The sequence below is a fragment of the Lentinula edodes genome (assembly GCF_021015755.1).
Source record: "Lentinula edodes strain Le(Bin) 0899 ss11 chromosome Unknown C8R40scaffold_17, whole genome shotgun sequence".
NCBI lineage: Eukaryota > Fungi > Basidiomycota > Agaricomycetes > Agaricales > Omphalotaceae > Lentinula > Lentinula edodes.
In genome coordinates, this window is record NW_025764323.1 from 226,124 (window position 1) to 244,765 (window position 18,642).

General features: G+C 46.5%; 7 protein-coding genes across 7 annotated transcripts; 4 read left to right on the top strand and 3 right to left on the bottom strand.

Annotated features, from left to right (window-relative positions):
- The first annotated feature begins 107 nt into the window (after positions 1 to 107).
- C8R40DRAFT_1103839 (uncharacterized protein) lies at positions 108 to 1,588 on the top strand. The gene is made up of 5 exons (XM_046228044.1): positions 108 to 376; positions 426 to 562; positions 622 to 1,032; positions 1,087 to 1,117; positions 1,172 to 1,588. Exons 1-5 carry the CDS (start codon positions 295 to 297, stop codon positions 1,327 to 1,329), a joined length of 819 nt encoding a protein of 272 aa, XP_046086471.1. The 5' UTR covers positions 108 to 294; the 3' UTR covers positions 1,330 to 1,588.
- C8R40DRAFT_1103840 (uncharacterized protein) lies at positions 1,589 to 3,105 on the top strand. The gene is made up of 2 exons (XM_046228045.1): positions 1,589 to 1,912; positions 1,964 to 3,105. Exons 1-2 carry the CDS (start codon positions 1,890 to 1,892, stop codon positions 2,901 to 2,903), a joined length of 963 nt encoding a protein of 320 aa, XP_046086472.1. The 5' UTR covers positions 1,589 to 1,889; the 3' UTR covers positions 2,904 to 3,105.
- Positions 3,085 to 4,605, bottom strand: C8R40DRAFT_1045048 (Spo11/DNA topoisomerase VI subunit A; the record flags this gene model as incomplete). Its single annotated transcript, XM_046224267.1, has 11 exons — positions 3,085 to 3,352; positions 3,407 to 3,456; positions 3,504 to 3,558; positions 3,611 to 3,763; positions 3,826 to 3,893; positions 3,946 to 4,020; positions 4,074 to 4,157; positions 4,210 to 4,296; positions 4,348 to 4,401; positions 4,459 to 4,513; positions 4,565 to 4,605. 11 exons carry the CDS (start codon positions 4,603 to 4,605, stop codon positions 3,085 to 3,087), a joined length of 990 nt encoding a protein of 329 aa, XP_046086473.1.
- Positions 4,606 to 5,289: 684 nt separating this feature from the next.
- C8R40DRAFT_1045268 (P-loop containing nucleoside triphosphate hydrolase protein) lies at positions 5,290 to 7,329 on the top strand (the record flags this gene model as incomplete). Its single annotated transcript, XM_046224291.1, has 3 exons — positions 5,290 to 5,578; positions 5,631 to 6,132; positions 6,186 to 7,329. The coding sequence occupies 3 exons, from the start codon at positions 5,290 to 5,292 to the stop codon at positions 7,327 to 7,329; spliced, it is 1,935 nt and encodes a 644-aa protein (XP_046086474.1).
- A 115-nt stretch (positions 7,330 to 7,444) lies between these two features.
- C8R40DRAFT_202373 (gamma-tubulin complex component protein) lies at positions 7,445 to 10,865 on the bottom strand. Its single transcript, XM_046234328.1, has 10 exons — positions 10,558 to 10,865; positions 10,397 to 10,504; positions 10,131 to 10,343; positions 10,005 to 10,079; positions 9,752 to 9,947; positions 8,552 to 9,698; positions 8,491 to 8,497; positions 8,319 to 8,437; positions 7,796 to 8,265; positions 7,445 to 7,743 (listed from the first exon to the last, which is right to left on the bottom strand). Exons 2-10 carry the CDS (start codon positions 10,417 to 10,419, stop codon positions 7,561 to 7,563), a joined length of 2,433 nt encoding a protein of 810 aa, XP_046086475.1. The 5' UTR covers positions 10,420 to 10,504; positions 10,558 to 10,865; the 3' UTR covers positions 7,445 to 7,560.
- Positions 10,866 to 10,993: 128 nt separating this feature from the next.
- On the top strand, positions 10,994 to 12,652 carry C8R40DRAFT_1170470 (translation initiation factor eIF 4e-like domain-containing protein; the record flags this gene model as incomplete). The annotated part of the gene is made up of 12 exons (XM_046231539.1): positions 10,994 to 11,089; positions 11,141 to 11,179; positions 11,237 to 11,321; positions 11,386 to 11,420; positions 11,472 to 11,543; positions 11,600 to 11,667; positions 11,719 to 11,771; positions 11,829 to 11,971; positions 12,018 to 12,090; positions 12,153 to 12,190; positions 12,243 to 12,284; positions 12,335 to 12,652. 12 exons carry the CDS (start codon positions 10,994 to 10,996, stop codon positions 12,650 to 12,652), a joined length of 1,062 nt encoding a protein of 353 aa, XP_046086476.1.
- A 39-nt stretch (positions 12,653 to 12,691) lies between these two features.
- C8R40DRAFT_203124 (uncharacterized protein) lies at positions 12,692 to 18,637 on the bottom strand. Its single transcript, XM_046234329.1, has 6 exons — positions 17,558 to 18,637; positions 17,003 to 17,506; positions 16,702 to 16,941; positions 16,096 to 16,649; positions 14,398 to 16,040; positions 12,692 to 14,340 (listed from the first exon to the last, which is right to left on the bottom strand). The coding sequence occupies exons 1-6, from the start codon at positions 18,417 to 18,419 to the stop codon at positions 12,732 to 12,734; spliced, it is 5,412 nt and encodes a 1,803-aa protein (XP_046086477.1). The 5' UTR covers positions 18,420 to 18,637; the 3' UTR covers positions 12,692 to 12,731.
- Between the last annotated feature and the right edge of the window lie 5 nt (positions 18,638 to 18,642).

Consider the following 18,642-nt stretch of genomic DNA (forward strand, 5'->3'; position numbering starts at 1 on the left):
GTCGACGGCGCAACGTGGATTGAATGGCAAGCTCACGTGGAGAGCACAGCCTCTGAGCCCGTTGATTTCTTCGACTTTATCATTGTTTCCGTTATTTGAATATCTACATGGTACACTGCGATTATGAGAGAAGGCGAGCTCTCGTCTCAAGCAATGAAAGCAATGACCCTGCCAGGATTCACGAGAAAGGTCTTGACGACTTCACATGCAAACCTTCAAACCCAGACTTCTATATAAGTTGACTCAGTGGTTATCGGAATGTAGTATTCCCAAAATTCATTACACACTCTCAACATGTATAACAATCCCTTCAACACAGTGGACGACGATCAGCTTGAAGATCGACCAGTTCTTCCTTCTATATCTCGCATTTTCGGTGACATAATAATTTGCCCTGAAATAAATGAATACTAAAGACATTGCAGAGGATAGAAGTTCGAGAGCACACACCTCCTTAAGGCTTCCCCCATTGCCCGTGAACAGGCAAGGCCAACAAGCTATGCCAGCTAGTCAAGGTATCCCCTCAGCTACCTGGCCTCAAATTCCCCTGTCAAACAACCAGGCGCGTTCGATTCCAGTTGTATCCCTTGCTTAATTCTTAATCCTTCCTCATATAACCAGGGTTATTCTTCTCAGATGAATTACCCTGCTACAACGATGAATGCTCCCCGCGATCCCCGTATTTCTGCTCTAGAAACAAATCAAGCAATGTCTGCTTTAGCTTCTGTCCGTTCAACTTCTGCTAGACAATACCCCAGTGGCCCATACGGCGACCCATACTATAGAAGAGAGGGTGATTCTAGTTCCCGCTCTGTTGGGCATAGCGGGTATGATTCTTTGTATGATCCTCGTAATTCGACCGGGTACAATCGAAACTACCACACTGTTGAAAATATGCACGATTTGCTGCCCGACCCTGGCAACCTCCGACCGAGACCTATGATTAGTCAGAGAAATCCAGGCAGCCCCTCAAGAACGCAGCATAAATGTAGTTATTGCGACAAGGAATTCAGCAGACCGAGTGGCTTGAAGGTTGGTTGCTTATAAGCTTTCTTGTGATGTTTGGCTATAACATATTCAACTCAGATTCATATTACTACCCATACCGGAGAAAAACGTAAGGTTTCAACCTTAAATAAGGCCATAAAACTTGTTTTGATAAAAGTCACAGCATATGTTTGCCCCGAGGAAGGTTGTCATCGTTCTTTCAGTGTACGAAGCAACATGCGCCGCCATGTTCGTATCGTCCACCAATCAGCATCTTATTCCGGAGGTTCAACTGATTCAAGCGAGGACGGCGAATCGAGGGACTCAACAGAGGAGAAGTAATTTGTATGGCCACCCCCTTTATAGAATGCCTTCTTCTCTTGAGCTTTTTTGCACCTTGCTACGATTATTTATGTATTTCTGTGAGAACCTCAGGAGTACTTGCACAGTTTAAAACCTGACTCGATGGTTGATTCAGAATTCCGATACATAGATGCTGCATAGATGATATGTATTTATTCTCCCTGGATTGTCGATAACTTATTATTACTATATTATGTACATAGTTGTTCCAAATGACCCAAAATGTGGATTCTCAATTGGCCCAACTACATTATGGCAGTGACAAAACCAAGGCAAACACAACATCACTGCACTTCCTACATGATCATCACCATCTTGTTCTACGCCGTGAATCACCATCTCCCCCTCAACACGAATGTAAGTTAAGTGAAATACGTACAAAAGCGCTGAAGCCCACTCAGCCTGGCCCTGTTGCTGCGGGCGAAGCTTTCATGTATAAATAGACACTTCGCCGATCGGCTTCCTGCCCGTTTCTTTAATTTACGTTGAGTGGAGTCGTGGGCGCACAGGAAATCGCAGCTTTCTTTCAACTTCCCATAATGTTTATCGACTCGGTAGTGTTGTGAGTATCGGTTTTTTGTTTGTGCGTTGGTGTTGATGAGGTTATATTCAGCGGTCGAGCCGACACGACTACTTCGCTGAGCACTTCAGTCTCCAGTACTTCAATATCTAATTCTAGCCCAAGCTCGACTAGCAGTACAACCACTGGTTCCAGTTCTGTTTCACCGTCTTCATCTTCCTCCTCCCTTTCCTCATCTTCGTCTCCCTCTGCTTCATCTTCTTCATCATCGTCCACTTCGGCATCATTTACCCAGTCGAATTCGATTACCAGCACTGTCTCATCTACATCCGCTAATTCTAGTGCCTCATCATCTTCTACTCCGAGTTCGGATGGCCATGGGACGGAAATCGGTGCTATCGTTGGCGGTGTCATTGGAGGCTTCGTAGTTCTGACTTTACTCTCCGTCATCTTTTCCGTCCTCCGGAGAAGAAGACGGAACGCTAAAAAACGACCCAGAGGATCGGTGTACTTAGGCAAAATGGATCAGAGTCAGCTCGACACGTTCCTCAAACAAAAACCTCGGTCTAACGTGGACAGTCTGCATTCGTCCAGTAGTATTCCGTTACTTTCTCTGCCCCAGATGGACACAACGTTAACAACCCGCCTCGAGACCACTCCCCAGTACACAGATGTCCCCGCTCCATATAGCGATCAAGAATCTGGTGCTGCGCAGGGAAACGATCAGAACGGCCCCGGGGATGGAAGTGAATCGGGCCATTCAGTTTTCCTTCCCTCCCCTTACTCCCACCACGGGCATGACGGCAACGGCGATAATGTACCAGAACTGACACAGCCGCGCTTTGTAACTCCTCCCCCGCGTCCTGAATCACAGTTTTACGCGCCTATTCCTGTGCAAGCTGGAGACTTTTCCATGAAAGCTTTGGAAGCATCCGCTTCTGGCAGTAGATCTAGCACACCCGTGTCTTTGTCAATGATTCACGGTAAAAAGGATACTTCCAGCCCTCCTCTACATCCAGCCAATGCATCCTAAGGTTGTAGCCATCCGAGGTCGCTGGGCGGATTTTCATTGGATTACAGACTTCCGCTTTTGTTTGGGACGTTCTTGTTATTACAATTTGAAACGGACTATATGGACTATACGGACTGCACTCACGACCTATTAATACTGTAGCATAAACCTGGCATACGACTAATAATATCACTCATTCGAATCAAACTGACTTGATGTAGTTCTTGTTCCTTGTCGGTTGTTTCTCAAGTAAGATCTTGTAAGGACCATAATGTGTTTGAGCAGAAGCAACTAGTTGCGAGAGTTTGACATGCAGATAGTGAAGGAGCGGTTTTCGTTGCATCGCTTCGCTTTCAATCGAAGAAGGTAACATTGGGTCTGATGCCAAAACCGGAGACGAGTTGACGGAACTAGAGAGAATTTCGATTTCGGCCTTGCGACGACTGTGTAGCATGTACATGAGCTCTTTCCTGTTGCAATATCGAAATGAGTTAATGTTACACATTGAAGGTGCAGAGTTATACCTCCATTTTGTGGGCATGACATCCTGTGGGCGTTGAAGCATTGATAAAGCCTGTGTACTTTCAGCCTAATCGCTCAAGTATCCAAACATTATCCAACCTTCTTCTCGTCGTGCTGGGAAATGGGTATGAGAGTGTCTTTGTCAATGCCCAGTCTAGACACAAATCAGACCTATTGGAGGGGATATTGAATAGCGCAATAACCACCTAGATATTTCACTTGACCAAAGGCCCATCCATTTCACGCGTCTTGCAGCGAGTTTCCCATTTTCATGACGCAGCCTGCTACTTCCATATTTGTAAACGGAAAGAATGTCTAAGCCATAGGGATCTCCGTCGACCAACGCCACTATTGGAATTCTAACGTGATATTGAACGAGTATGTAGTCCGTGTAGGATACTAGTAGGAAGTTGAAACTTACGTCTTAGGTAGAGCATCACAAAGTGTCTTGACTAGATGTCGGGTGGCCATGTCGGGGTAGCCTTTACCCTGTCAAACAAGGTATTAAGGGGGAATGTTCATTCAAAGGGAGTGACTTCACCGTAATCAGAAGGCCTTTCCCTGGTAGCAATGGATGATTGCTTGCATTGAGATGGCAAAGGGTTTGAAAAACCGCCTGTGAAAACACGGTTGCGATACGGTGGGCATCATTATAGTAACGGGCCGTACGTCTTTTTCGATAATCAAAACCCATGCTAGGTCTTCATCAACACGGAAAGTCTCAACATCCTCGCCGATAGGGATTAGAGACGCCTTGATGTTCGTAATGAGTAAAGCTTGTTCACTGATAGAAAGGTTGTTCAACCTCCGAGTCGTTTCCGTGGATAACGTCGCCGCTTGACAAGTAAACGTTTAAGGTCGACCCACAGAATATGCCCTTGGAAGTCGCCCTCTGATTCGAAGTATGAGTTGATGCTCTCAAAAATGTAAACTTAACACGTACAACGTTCAGATCTGACCTTTCGAGTTTCAGGGATGCAGCGATATCGTCAACTATCTGGGCTCAGACTTAGGCTCAAATACGAATCCTATTTATCCAATTTACGAATCGCACATTATCAACAATCCTTTGCTCTTTAAATAGTGGTACGTCCCGATAATAAATGTCTCTGTGAATCGAGTTAACATTCTTCCACGAGGTCCAAAAGAAATGCAGCAACCTTTTTGTCACGGGCACGTTTTCGATGATGGCTTCATGCATAGAATTGATTACTTTAAACAATTGTGCTGAGCGAGAGTTAGGAACGAGTTGGAGCGAGGGATAACGTCAACAGAAAGACTACCGAATTTAAGACTTGCTGTGGACGACCTTTTCGGATATGTAATGAACCTAACGCCATATGAGCTGAAGGAGAATCAATAATGGTCTCGATAATCGGAAAGCTCTTCTCACCCTGTGATTGAGTCTGTTCTCGTTCGGTCTGCTATCTCTAAACGGATAGAAGGTTTGTTTAGCGACTGGCTTTCGTCCGACTCGGATGAATCATCGTGAAGACAGTTCGGAGGGTCGATGCCTGCGCGGCAGAGTTGTGATAAAAAGTCGATGGCTACCTCCTCCAACTCTGGTGTGGCATCGAGTTCCCTGAATAGCGTGCCGTCAGAGGTTTTTCAGTATCATTGCAGTGAATGGCTTAGAAAAAACAGTCACTCGGAGAATAGGAGCGCGTCGTCATTTGATAATGGATCGCCGCCAGACATATGGCAAAACAGAGTCAAAGATGAATAGATCAGGTGGAGATCCCGGCACGCAATCATACGCGGTATACCATCACGTGGTAAGCGCGTCGTGTTATTTTCTCTTATTTGGTTTGAACTTTACATGTAAATTTTGATACATAGATTCCGCCTCTCTCAACCCAACTACAACTGCTCGCTGCTCTCAGTGATGAACTCCATTCGGGCAAAATCTGTTTTGGGAAAGCGCAGTCAGCGTCAAGACCACAGCTCAACTTGTGAGCAGCTGCAGACGCCAGAACCGACGCCAGATTTCAAACGAGTCCGCACATCGTCAACCACCCTCGATGGCGATGGAAATAAGGAGAACATTCCACCCTTTGCTTTGAATGCTCTCAATGTCGAATCTTCCTCACCCACAATTACCTCTAGAGCAGCGAGAGCGCTGCGTCGCAGTGCCACCGAGTCCATGCAGAGCACTCCTGCACGGTCCAAACCACGTACGTTTCGAAACCCGCCATGTTTGTATCGTTATCTCACCATTTCATATAGAAATTCAGAGAAGTGCTTCCATATCATCTACGCCTGCTACCCCTGCAACTGCGATATCTACTCTCCACATATCTACACCTCCACCTACACCTCCTACCTTCCTACCTCTTGAAGTTCGTGCGCGAGCCCTTCTTCGTGCAACATGTAACGATATTGACGAACTCCCTGGCCGTGAAGAAGAACGTCAAAGTATCGCCAATTTTGTCCAGAGCTTCCTCGAAGATGACGAACAAGGCGTGCAAAGTCTTTACATTTCTGGATCGCCGGGATCCGGAAAGACGGCGCTTGTTACATCCGTGCTTAACTCGTTCGCAGAAGAACTCACCGATGTGAAAGTTGTCACCATTAACTGTATGGCCCTTGAGGACGTTGACGCGCTTTGGCATCGAATGCTTGATGAGCTCGATAAACCGAAAAAGCTCAAGGCGGCGGCTCGTTCCAGAAAACACTTGAAGGGAAAAGAAGCTGCGGAGGCAGTTGTGACTGCTATGAAAACTAAATGGTATTTACCTGGTCTCACATACGAGCATTGGATTTGCTAACTCTAACATATAGCATTGTGCTTCTGGATGAACTCGACCACATTGCTCCAACAACACAAACATTTACATCCCTACTCACTCTTCCCGAAGCCTCTTCAGGCCTACTACGAATAATTGGTATTGCGAATACCCATACCCTGTCTACGACTACTATCTCCACCGATTGCGTCCAGACGTTACATTTTGCTCCTTATACATCTACCCAACTACTCCGAATCCTGCAATCTCGCTTGGCCCCTCTTAATGACTCAGAAAAGTCTTCTGCAGTTATGAAGAAGTTTCTTCCTATCCCGACCTTAATGCTGTTAACTAAGAAAGTAGCATCTCTCACTGGTGACGTGAGATGTTTACTTGAAGTCTTGCGAGAAGCTATCGACTTAGCCTCGGCAGTTCCTGCTTCTAAAGAGGTAAATGTGTTGGAAGTCTCAACATCTTCCGTGACTCCAGCTCATGTCCTCGCGGCTTTGAAAGTTCGTGTCCCTACTCCGACCAGCGCCCCTTCCGCATCCCCTAAATCGTCACCCTTCGTATCAAATAGCGAGATCGTGTCGAAAATTAGTTCCCTCGGACTACAGGCCCGACTTGTACTCCTATCTATCCTTCTTGCCTCTAAACGATTAGAAGCGGGACTAGCACTCTCTGGCTCCACCTTGCCATCCACTTCAGCCAAACGTTCTTGCTCGAATGATATTCCGGGAAGGGATATTGGGATAGACACCCAGCAACTGCATGGATACTACTCGAATATGCTTTCACGTGGCGACTCGGACCTGTGTGCTCCAGCTTCGAGAAACGAATTCATTGATTTGACTGCGATGCTTGAAGGCATAGGCCTGGTTAGCGTTGCAACTGTCACCTGTTCGTCTCCCACCAAGATGGCAAAGAGGGCATTCGGTCGTTCCAGCTCGTTCATTTCGGTGAAAAGTAAAAATGCTGCGATGGGGGATGTACGTCTCGGGTCGGGTGTGTGGGTCGACGAAGTAGTGCGTGGCTTGGGAATCAGTGATAAAGATTCTGTTGATGTCAAAGAGGAGGAGGCAAGGGCTATCTGGAATCGTGAATGCGCACGATTAGCAAAGGAAGTCAAAGTGTGGCAGGCGAAGTCAGCCAAGACTCAGCAACCGGTTGCCGGATTTTCAGATGCTTTCGAAGATTGATTTTATTTTATTTTTGCTCACAACGGATGCCTATGGATGCATGCTCTAAATTTCATTTGTATTTCATCGTTCTCTGTCATCCCTGTAGCTATGTACCCTTTACTTTGAATATCTGTCGTCGTTATGTTTACTACTTTGATGTTGTGTTCCGAGTTGTTTGTCTGTACCATCTGACGTTACTTGAATGATAATACCGTCTTACACTAGCTTGCACTATGCATACAATCGATATTATCTGTGCCTATCGCTTGCATGAAACCAAAATTCACCGAAATCGAGGCGAATCAACAGGTGTGATAGGGCCTCAACTCCTCCAACAGCTTTGTAAGTATCTTGCACACCGGTTGAGTGCGGGACTTCAAGTGAAGTACGTAGAGACACATTTTTGTCTACTGTGCCACTCAGGACTTCAACCTGCGGTCATCCCTGTTAGATCAATCGTGAACAATGAACGAAGACGCCGTACCAGATTGGACATATTATTTCGAAACTGAATGTACAGGTTCTCCAGTACCGAAGCAGCCTGGTACTCTTCAATCCGCCCTCGATACAAGTCACCCACAAGGACTGTAAAATCTAGTACGAGCTCTAATGAGTCTCGCAGTGCACCGCCTGCAATCTTCTGTCCGCTTCTCAAAAGGCACGCGGTCAAAATGTCGTCCATGACACCCGAATGAGCTTCAGCTAGAGAGAATACGTCCGAATACCGAGTATGTGTCGTTCCGGAATTTCCTTCCTTTTCCTCTAGTTTCGCCAAAAATGGGTCAAGGTTCCCGGCAATAGCGGTATCATACACATATTCAACCAGATTTGCGACGAAAGACTGAGCTATGAACCGGAAATGCAGTAGCATCTTGCGTGAGGAGGCAAGTGTCCCGAAGACGTATGGATTAGTGGAGGTTGACATACGGAGTACTGCATGGAGAGCATGTTGAACTAGCAGAAAGTGATCAGGCGTGGACTTGGTGTAATACATAAAGGACGCTTACCGCGGAGTATACGGAGGAGAAATGAGAAAATTCGTTGGTATTTGGATAGAATATCTGGAGTTATGACGACGTCCAAAGGCTGCGGAGGTTTATATTCCATGTAGAGGAAATCCAGAGCTCTGTCAAATATGTTAAGGCATAAATGAAAGGTCAAATAACTGGAAACGCATACTCCACGTCTGCGAAAATGTGCAAGGTTAATCATAATCGCAAAAGAATGCAAAAGCACGCACGCAATGGGTTTGACCATGCATTAGAATGACCCGTTGAAGTATGTCGAACAGCAAAACCCAATCGGTTTTCAATTTCCTCAACCCGATCTCGCCGTGCTTCGTCGTTAGCATTGACTTCATAAGAATCTAAAATAACAGTTCTCAAGAAGAAACTGAGATCCGTGTCCATGGGAGGCCATGTTGCTCTATCGAGTAAAGCAGGCGCAAGACCTACAGCCCAGGTTTTACGTCGCAAATCAGCCCGTTGTGTACCATGTCGTAGAGATCCAAGGGAAAACGCATGCGAAGACTCAGCGTCAGCGTCAAAGTTTCCCGAATCAGAAAACAATGCAGCTGACAACCGTCTTCGGAATGACGGGGACATCAAGAGCATATAAGACCGTATGAGGCGTAAATGAGAGTGAATATCTAGTGGAGGAGGCAACGCTAAAAAAAGGGACAGAAGAGTGGTGGATAGCGTTGTGGCGTGCAGAAGAAGTGGCTTCAGAACCAGAGATGTGAGATGTGCCAGAGTAGGCGCAATCGGGGGGAAGGATGAGGGAAAGCTTTTGATGAAATCGTTTAAAGCAAGGGTAGGGCCAGAAGTATAGACCGTGTCAAAGCACGACCGTCCATTCAAACTTCCGGGCTCCAAGTCAAAAATATGGAACTCTGCAAGTGCGGGAAGATAGGCAATTGATGATGACTGGTCAGCGGTCTTTATAGGGGCCAAAATTTCTGTTGTGGTTTCTTCACTGCCGGTTACAGCAGCTAAGATATCCTCTGACGTCCAGAACCATTGGATATCCGATAAGCGTCTAGAACCCTTAAGGATGGGGTGATCGGGTTGAGCAACGCGTAGTAATTCTAGGGACCTCTGTGCAATTGGGAGAGCATCAAGGAGTTCCTTAGGAAAGAAAGTTGGATATTCTCTCGAAAAGCTGGAGTCCCCCAACGAACTTTCACTACTGCCAAATCCGACGCTACGAGATACGTCTTTGAGATATTCGGTCGATGCACCGGTTAGAATGAATGCAAGTGTCGCGTTGATATGATGTGGGGATTGAGATTCTATATGGTCATGTAAATGGTCATGAATGAGCGAGAGGAGGGCTTGAGGAGACGAGGGTATTGCCTCATAATCTTTCGGCGAAAGTCCTTCACCTTGCTTCACAGTTCGAATGAGCAATTGTAAAAAAACTGGATTCTAATTACACTAACTCGTTTGCACAGGCGCGACAGGGCTGATAAGACTTCTTCATGCTGATCGTAATACATGAAGATAGAATGTAATGTTAAATGGCTTGCATATAGTTGGTCTTCTGAAGGAGGGCCCGAAGCTAATGAACCTCGTATTTGGACGAGACATGTCGATAACGCATGTGCGAAAGCATGTATGGTAGGGCCTATGTTAGATCTAATTGAAGACGCCATTGTCAGATGGGATAAAGTCGGTTTATTGAGTGCAACATGCCTGGAGCGCAATTGTTCTACCAATGTTTCAAGCCTGCGAAGGGACTCGCCGATTTGTATGAACCGCGAAATGAAGCTGAAGCGAAAGCATAAGCAGTTACATAAATTGGGAAACATTTGGACATACTCTGAACTAATGACTTCGTCCTTCCCCTCAATGACGAGCCTCTGACGCATATTTTCTTTACTCAGACCGATGTCGAGAAACCGTTCTTCCACAGGATCCCATTCATACAATAACGAGGAGAAGCCAAGGACAGTTAATTTCATGTTCTTCAGTAAATTCGGAATGGTCAGATATTGAACAACGCTATGTGCATCTTGCAGTCTCGGAAGGGCCCTGCAGGGATATAATGAGCAGAGACATAGGATAGGATTTGGATATATTCTTACTGATAGTGAGCAGCAGCGAACATAATACCGTCTTGCTCGGATAAAAAGCCGCCGAAAGAGGCAGATATTGGCGCATTTGACCGAAGACTGTCCCAGGAGTGTATTTTACTTGACTACAACTAGGCTCAGCAGCACGATGTTAAGAACAACGGTTCACGTACACGTCCGCGAGTATCAAGCTTTAGCGCGTTTTGCCAGACAGATTTCTCTAATAGAGGCGATTCCAGACGTATCCTTTGTCCGGGGATAAGTGAGAGCTCTTTGGGTATTTGATCTAGTCGAAAACGGCTGTCAGAACTCGGATTCGACGCATGAAGCCTCAAGGTATCCATGATTGGGTCTTGAGGCTTTTCCACGAAACGAGGAACAAAAAATCGTGCATGGATTGGCGGAAGAGGAGAAAGAGATATCTGTTCGTCGAATTCAACTAAAGGATGTGTAGTAGTCATTGATGTGAATAACAAGAAACAATATTTGTTTATCATTGTTGACGCGACCGTGACGCGCTGCATGCCGCCTTGAAGTTAGCGCTAGAAACTGCTGCTGAACTTTAGAATTTGAAAGCTTGACATTTGGACCTTCCCCTTTTCGACAAATATGACGAAAGCAAACGAAGATGCAATACCTGAAGGAGATTACAAATATGTTTGGACCCCTACTTCTAACGTCCCTCTCGACGATTTTCTCTCAAAAGTATTCTACGTATTTGCCTCGCATAGTATCTATTAGCTCACCGCTCTGTAGTATAAGCCTTCTATGGTCGAAAACGACGGAACAAAGCCGGTATGTTCTCTTCCCAAGAGTCATACTTCTGCAGACCTAGATTGTTCTCCGAATTAGTGGATTTGGGTTAGGAAAGGAGGGGACACGCGCAGCTTCACCCCGGCCGATGAAATTGCCGTTCTAGAGGAGAGCTCTAAGATTCGTGAGCTTCTCTCTGCCTCTAGAGAAAATAAGAACAATACTTAGGTACTTAAATGATTCGACAGTGACGGAAATTACTGACCAGATTGAGAACATCAAGGTAGGTATTACTTTATCCACTGCATGCACCGAATTTAATGTTCTGTCAAAGAACGATCCTTCAATTCCAACAAGGTCGAATAAGAAGACGGGAGCGAAAAGTAAAAAGGAAGTGCGTGAGGAAGTGAGTGTTGGTTTATCTCAATTTACAGTCATATGAGAACTAAATGGTATCTGTAGCTGCAACGCGATGCTCGGGAAAGGTTCGAAGAGATAGCTCGGAAATACAAGTATCTCTGCGGGAAATGGTTGGAATTTTAGCGACTCGTTTCCCCGATTTTCGTTCATTTTTTCAACAGGTTGATGTTTGCATCGACTGAGAAAATTGATATGATTTGGTCAAGTCTCGCCAGTCAGCATATAATTTTCCTATCACAACACCGATTCATGTTTTCCATATTATTTTCAGCTTCATTAATAAATGGTCCCCTTGCCGACACAGATGCCTTCTGCGCCAAAGTAGCAACCACACCAAGAGATGCAAATCCCAACCACCTACATGTAATCTGCTTGTACTTTCCTGACGTTTACAACAAAGACGCAGTCACCAAGGTACTACTTATCGATTTAGGTAGCTTTAGCTAATAACAGGTTAAAGGCCATGAAGATACTGCTCCGCAATCATGGCTTCAATCTATCCGGAGTCAAGTCTGACATGTACACACTTCTAGGTGCTTATTTGTATATCCGCTTTCCACCTTCCTAAAAGATACCAACGCATTGCCGATTTTAGGAATTGACAGCAAACATCCTAGTGGTATACCCTCAACAGTTAGTCAATCCGTCACTGGTTTTGGTGTGATGTTGAATCTTTCTATCATAGATTTGGAAGAACAAAGATCTCATGGACGACAAAGAAATTCAAGTCAGTATCCTGTGCTATTCATGATCTTCTTTTATAATCAAATACCCTAGGCATTGAAAGATGCATTCTTTGCGGAATTGAAAGGAGGCAAAAGCTCAATTGCGCAATCTCCTGACAAAGCCGACCCTAATGACAAGAAGCCAATGGACGTCTCTGCTGCTTCGGCAGATAAGCCTAAGACGAAGAGAAAGCAGAAAGATATCTTCGCTTCAGACGACGACGACGACAATGATGGTGAGCAGAAAAGGAGGGCCGAGTTGATGCAAAAGAAAAAGGCTACTGCAGTCAGCAAAAGGCGCAGTGACAAAGACAAAGACAGTGATGAAGACCAGGAGAAGCCTAAACGAAAGGCTGCAAGGAGGTCGTAAAATGGTTCAAAGTATGGTATGTATGTACATATGTGAATATAAAGTATAATATAGTATAATACACATTCCAAGAGACATTCTAATGATGGAAACCATACGGAACCATTTTCAAGGTCTTCTTTTTTCGTTTTCGCTCTGGCTCCTTTGATGTTGTAGATGGATTTGGTTCGGAGGTCCTTGCCCTTTTCAAGGCATTCTTCTTGGGTTTAACTAGAGCCTCGTCGAATGATTCATTTCCCTCATCTTCATGAGGTTTATATTCTGCCGCAGATGGGTCCAAAGGCCGCTTCCGCTTAGTCTTGTTACGCGGACCTGGGCCTGCGCTAGCACTTTCACGGAGCTGTGTTGAACCCTGACTCAAACTTTTGTGCGAGTTCTGGCTCGAGGTTTCAGCTACATCCGTTGGATGTACAAGTTTTGGTTTCTTGGACGGACCCTTGTACTCGCCGTCACTTTCTTCACCATCAGTCTCGGTTGAATATGCTTCCGACCAAAGGGACGAGTCTGCCTCTTTCTCTCGATCATGCTGTCTCCGCCACTGCTTACTCGACCTGTTGGTCGAGGATGACCCAGCGGCGGAAACAGGGGCAACAGATGATGACGATGGTGACAAAAGATTGCCATTGATGTTGGAAATGGAGGTACGAGGAGAGTGAAGGCTAGCAGAGGAGCTGATACTGGAACGAAGGCGGGATTTGCGATGAATGACTTTTCGTGCCCTCTCTTCTCCAGGTTTAGGCATGAAATAAACCTCGTGTTCCTTGTCTGGACCTACCAGCATCCGAATGACACCGATAACGTACTCATTTATCCCCAAAGTCTCGATATCAGCGACTTTTCGGATACTATCATCATAGGTAGCATCACCGTGATCCACTATTTCCTCTTCTTTGATTAGTTTTCTGTCCACAAGCGAGCACCCGGGGACAAGGAAAAATATGTGGGTACCTCCATCTTCTTCTTCCGGAAGACTGATTTTGTGGTATCGACAATGAGAGCGAGTCACAGGTGAATTAGAAGAAGGTTCTCTACGAAGGATATGAGGTGATTGACTGGGTGCCGGTGTAACGGAACGAGAGTCGGGGGTACCTACGTCAGGGCTATGCGCCTGAGAGGAAGAAACTGCAAGTGGTTGAGAGAGGGAAGGTGCACGCGAAACAGCCCTTGGTAGCTCAGTCTGCACAGACAATGCAGGACGACGGATCGGAGCGGCTTTATTTTTTGAATGGTTGTGGAACATCAATTGTGGTAGTGGTGGAGGCGGAGGCGGCAGAGGAGGAGCAGCAAAACGTGTACTTGAAGGTGATGAATCCTTAACTCGGTGCGGAGTGGGCGACGGATTATGTTGCCCAGAACCATCTCCGGTTGACGTAGATACAATGGAAGAAGCACGACTACCGGTCAAGAACTGAGCAGCCGTACTGGCACCAGAAGTCGAGGTAGTATCGGAGATGTCTTGGGGTACCACTGTCTTCTTACCCTTGCCTTTACTTATAATTGGAATGTTGTTATCCTTTGCCAAAGCAGCACTCGATCCATTTCGCAAAGTGATTGGAGTTTTCCTTTTGCGTTTGGTTCTTCGGGTTGTCCCGGTATCAGGTGATTTTGTATCGTGAGACAAAGACCGATTGGGGTCAACGTCGTCTGTTACGGGAGGAATGGAAGGTAAATCTTGGGTAGGAGGGCTACTTTAAAGAAGTTCGATCAGCAGATGGAGAAAATGAAGAAACGTAGCGCGACGATACCTTTCAGATTTCCCAATAGGCTCTTCAGCGGCACTGGCCATAGACTCCTTTGATCCATCGTTGACAGCCTGAGCAATAATCGCTTCTTCTTCCATTTTTTCCTTTGGCTTTTCGGAGGAAAAAACGTGTGCAGAAGCAAATTCAGTGGAATCAGTAAGTACAGGTGCGGCAGCACTGGGAAGTTCAGATTGAGATTCAACTACGTCTGATCTCACAAGTTCATCGTTTATATCCGCTGTGACAAGTTCGACAGGTTCAGAAATCCGAGCAGCAGCGTCATCAATATCAGCTCTGATTTCTGGCGGTAGGTCCTCACTCTGATTTTCCTCTAGTTCCACCGAAGGATAGATAGGAATGCCATGATGAGAGTCAATATCTGCGACTTGAGAGGCAGTCGGAATCGAAGAGGAGATGAATGGCTCTGCGGTATGCTCAGCAAGAATTTGTTCGGTAGTGACCTGGGAATCGTCCTGTATGTGCATGCCTGAGGTAGCGACGTCATGGGATTCCACAAAGTCCGGGTCAATGTCTCCCTCCGCGTCGAAGTCGAGTTCATCTGCGACAGTGTGTGCGATACCCGAACTTGAAGCAGGAGCTGTCTTCTCCTCATCAGATGGCGGATACTGTAGATCCATATCCATATCCTCTCCGGTTTCGTCCAACTCTTCATTCGCTGTTTGGACAGGCAATTCACTGCTGATAGTTAGAGATTTGTCCTCTTCCAGCGATGAGTTGCTGCTAGAAACCTCAGTGCTAATTATGCTATCCTGATCTATCTCGTCAACTTCATCGTCTGTAACACTCCCGTCCTCTGCCTCGTCAGTAGGAGTGGAGAGACTAGCGGGATAAGGATCCGCATGCAGAACTGGAATCCCTTTCCTTGTCAACAATTCAGCAATGAATGTGTCAGGCAGTTGGACAGGAGGGCCGAAAGATTTTTCTTCGATCGTTCCCGGGGCTAAAGCGTGTGTCGTGGAGATGTCATCTGCATCTGAAGATATCGTAGATAATTCAGTCTGGGAGCCAAGGGCGGGAGTTTCAGAAATCGTTGCGGCGATAGACTGAACCGATGATTTTTCATGATCAAGAACCTGAACAATGTCTGGGGTGGTAGAAACACCAAGATCGTGCTTGCGAGCATCTATGATGTCGTTCACGCTTGTGTTATCTCCAAGAGCATGAGAGGATTCTGCAGGGGAAAGAAGAGGTAAAGATGGTTGTGGGGTCCCTGGACCACTAGCAGACACGTCCAACATCTCCGAGACAGGCAAGGGTTCGTTCACCGGGACTGATGCGATTTCAGCATCATGAGCAGTCTGAGAAGCAGAACTTCGGTCTGAGGGGGACAATATTTGTGGAAGGTCATCTGCTGAGACTGGTGCGGCGCGAATTTCATTGTCGGTAGTCGAGGCGATAACCTCAGTCGCTGAAGGCGATCCTATTTGTGAAAGACCCTCTGGCCCCGTTAATACGTCTGTGGACAACTTGCTCTCGACAGAGGCATCGGGAGCTTCTGGGGCATCTTCTGAAGAAGGACCAGCATCGTTAGAATCCTGTGTGAACTCTTCCGTTACAAAATGTTCTGACACGTTTTGCACGTTCAGAAAACCGTCGCCTTCGTCGGAGTCATTGATTTCCGGCTCCTGAAAAAAGCACCTTGATTATATGTGGTAATGAGAAAGAACATGCGAAACTCACAATAGTGAGCCTGCCTTCTGTCAAGATCTCTTCCACCTCATATAGGTTTATAACGACGTCCGTCCCAGGTATCGACTCCACATCAAGGTCGTATTCACCATCCTCATCAAGCTCGTCTTGCTCCTCAGATATGACCGAGACGACACTGTAAACATCACCGTCTTCAGGATACATAAGCTCTGGGGTTTCTTCTGATTCAATGTCCTGCACGGTGACAGCGATGCCAACATCCGTTCCAATCAAGAGTGGGCTTGAGTGTGATACATCTGCTTCGATTTCGACGGACTGAGACACCATTTCCACATCGGCCTCATTGATATTCTGAGAATCCGTCTCTAAGTCGGGTCTAGACGTGGTCTCTATTGAAGGAATGCTGATGGGCTTGGGGAGGGGTGAAATTGTCTTTTGAAGTCCGACGAGAGCTTCACCAGCCTCCATCTCCAATGGGTTCGTGACGTCGTCCAAAGGCTCCTTTAGAGCAAAAGAATTCTGCTGAGCATCCTCTTTGAGGCAAGCATTATCTTGACCATCCTCTTGAAGCGAAGCAACCGGATCTGAAAACGACCTTTACCTTCAGAAATTATACGTAACAAGCAAGAAGTTTACCTTCAAGAGCGGGTAGCTTGTCTTCCTCTATCGATAGCTCATTTTCATATATGGTTGCATTCTCAGCTTCGACATCGACCTCGTCGATTATATCCAAATCACTCGTACCAAGCGGAATGACGGTGTCAGCGGCTAGGACGTCTGCGTCTGTGTCCGCGAAAACATCCTGGTAGTCATTGTCTGGAGTGGCATCGACTTCATCATCTATCTCGTATTCAGGCGGGGGAGAAGACCTTTCTTCTGAAAGATATGATAAACGTCATTAATTTTACCAGTATCAACTAGCAACACTGTTACTTACCGCGCATATCGAATTGATTTTGCTCTTGCTCTTCTTCGTCGGAAAGGATATATACCGGGCTTGGCTGGTTATTCACATATTGATCTTCTGGATCGAACTCCGGTGACATTGGAAGCGGACTTGAGCCTGGTAATGGCGAGTTACTACGCTCATTGTAGGCCTTCCCATTTTCGTCATGAATGTCCTGGAGCAATTGGGGTGATTTTGTCTTTTCCTTGGATGACGGAACCGCTACTTGTTCTTCATCAGAGGCTGCCGGGCTGGATACATTAAAGCCATTGGGCGTCAAGAGACCTGGTGTAAGGAAGAAGCCAGAATCGCTAGCTTTCTCATTGACGTCGTGTTCGTTTAGGGCATCTGCACTGAGTGGGAAGACAGAGTCGTGCATAACGTCACCTCCTGAGTAATAGTCTTCCGCGTATGTTTGAGGACCTTCCCAGATATCCGGAAGACTCAGCGGTTGAGAACTGTATAGTTCATCCTGCTCAGCATCCAACGGGAAGGCTACCATTTATGTCTCAGTTTATGAAGATGCTTGGAAGTAGAAGAGCGTACCAGTATTTTCTGAAACGGGTTGCTCCTCTTCATCAACATCGTGTATCTCTTGTCTATCATCTTCCGGCGAATTTCTGCGGTGAGCATGCTCATTTTCGAAAGTCAATGGACGCAAGGGAGAGCCGAAACAGTCTCCGTCCTCATCTTCAAGATCGTACGGCCGAGCGTGTGTGTTCACAGAATCCTCAGTACTAATCTCGCCTGAAACCTCTTCCTCTTCCTGCTCATCCTCTATTTCCTCAGGTCCGCCTTGAGAAGATCGTTGTCCTTCCTCGTCCTTGTCTTCTTCCTCTTCGGCAGGATCTTCTACAACAGTCCGACGTCGACGCGACGGAGTGGGAGACCGTGTACTCCGGTGACTAGCTCGAGCAGAGTCTCTTTCATACTCCGGATCATCCTCTCCTTCGCTATCATAATACTTCTCTTCCTCATCGAGCTCCTCGTCATCGCTACCTACATCAAGTCCCACTCCCTCGTCACTGCCTTCATCCTCCGACCCAAGCTCAATTGGCTCATTTATTGTCCCGGCGGCCAGTCCAGGACCTTCCCTGGGATCTCTAGCCTTGCCTTTTACGCGTCTCGCACGCATCGCGGCAAACGAATCATCCAATTGTTCTTCGCCACTGCTTTCACCGTCGGTCTCCTTTCCTCCATAGCCATTAATCTGCGGCCCTTCCTCGTCCCCGATTCGATAATACCACTTTTCTTCCTGCGGCTGGGGTTCAGGTTCTTCTTCATGGCGCAAGACTTTGCGAAGAGTGCCAGTAATGCCGCCTATCCACGCGTCGAAGTCGGTTTGAGGAAACTTGTCATATGGATTGTAGACTGGGGCCTTCGGGATGTGGGATCGTGCAGACTGCATGTGGGAGAAAGGATTGCGATGGGAAGGGAAAGAAGAGGAATGTGCAACTAGCAGGTGCGAAGCGAAAAGGCAGAATTTGGGGAAGCAGAACCTTCAAGTAACAAGGAGTCTAATAGCCGGACGCTTCACAAAGGAATAAGACAGAAAAAGTGCACAACGTAGAACGGAGTGCAAATAGTGACTGGGCTCAGAAGGGCTCAGAGCGGCTGAGGTGACATTGACA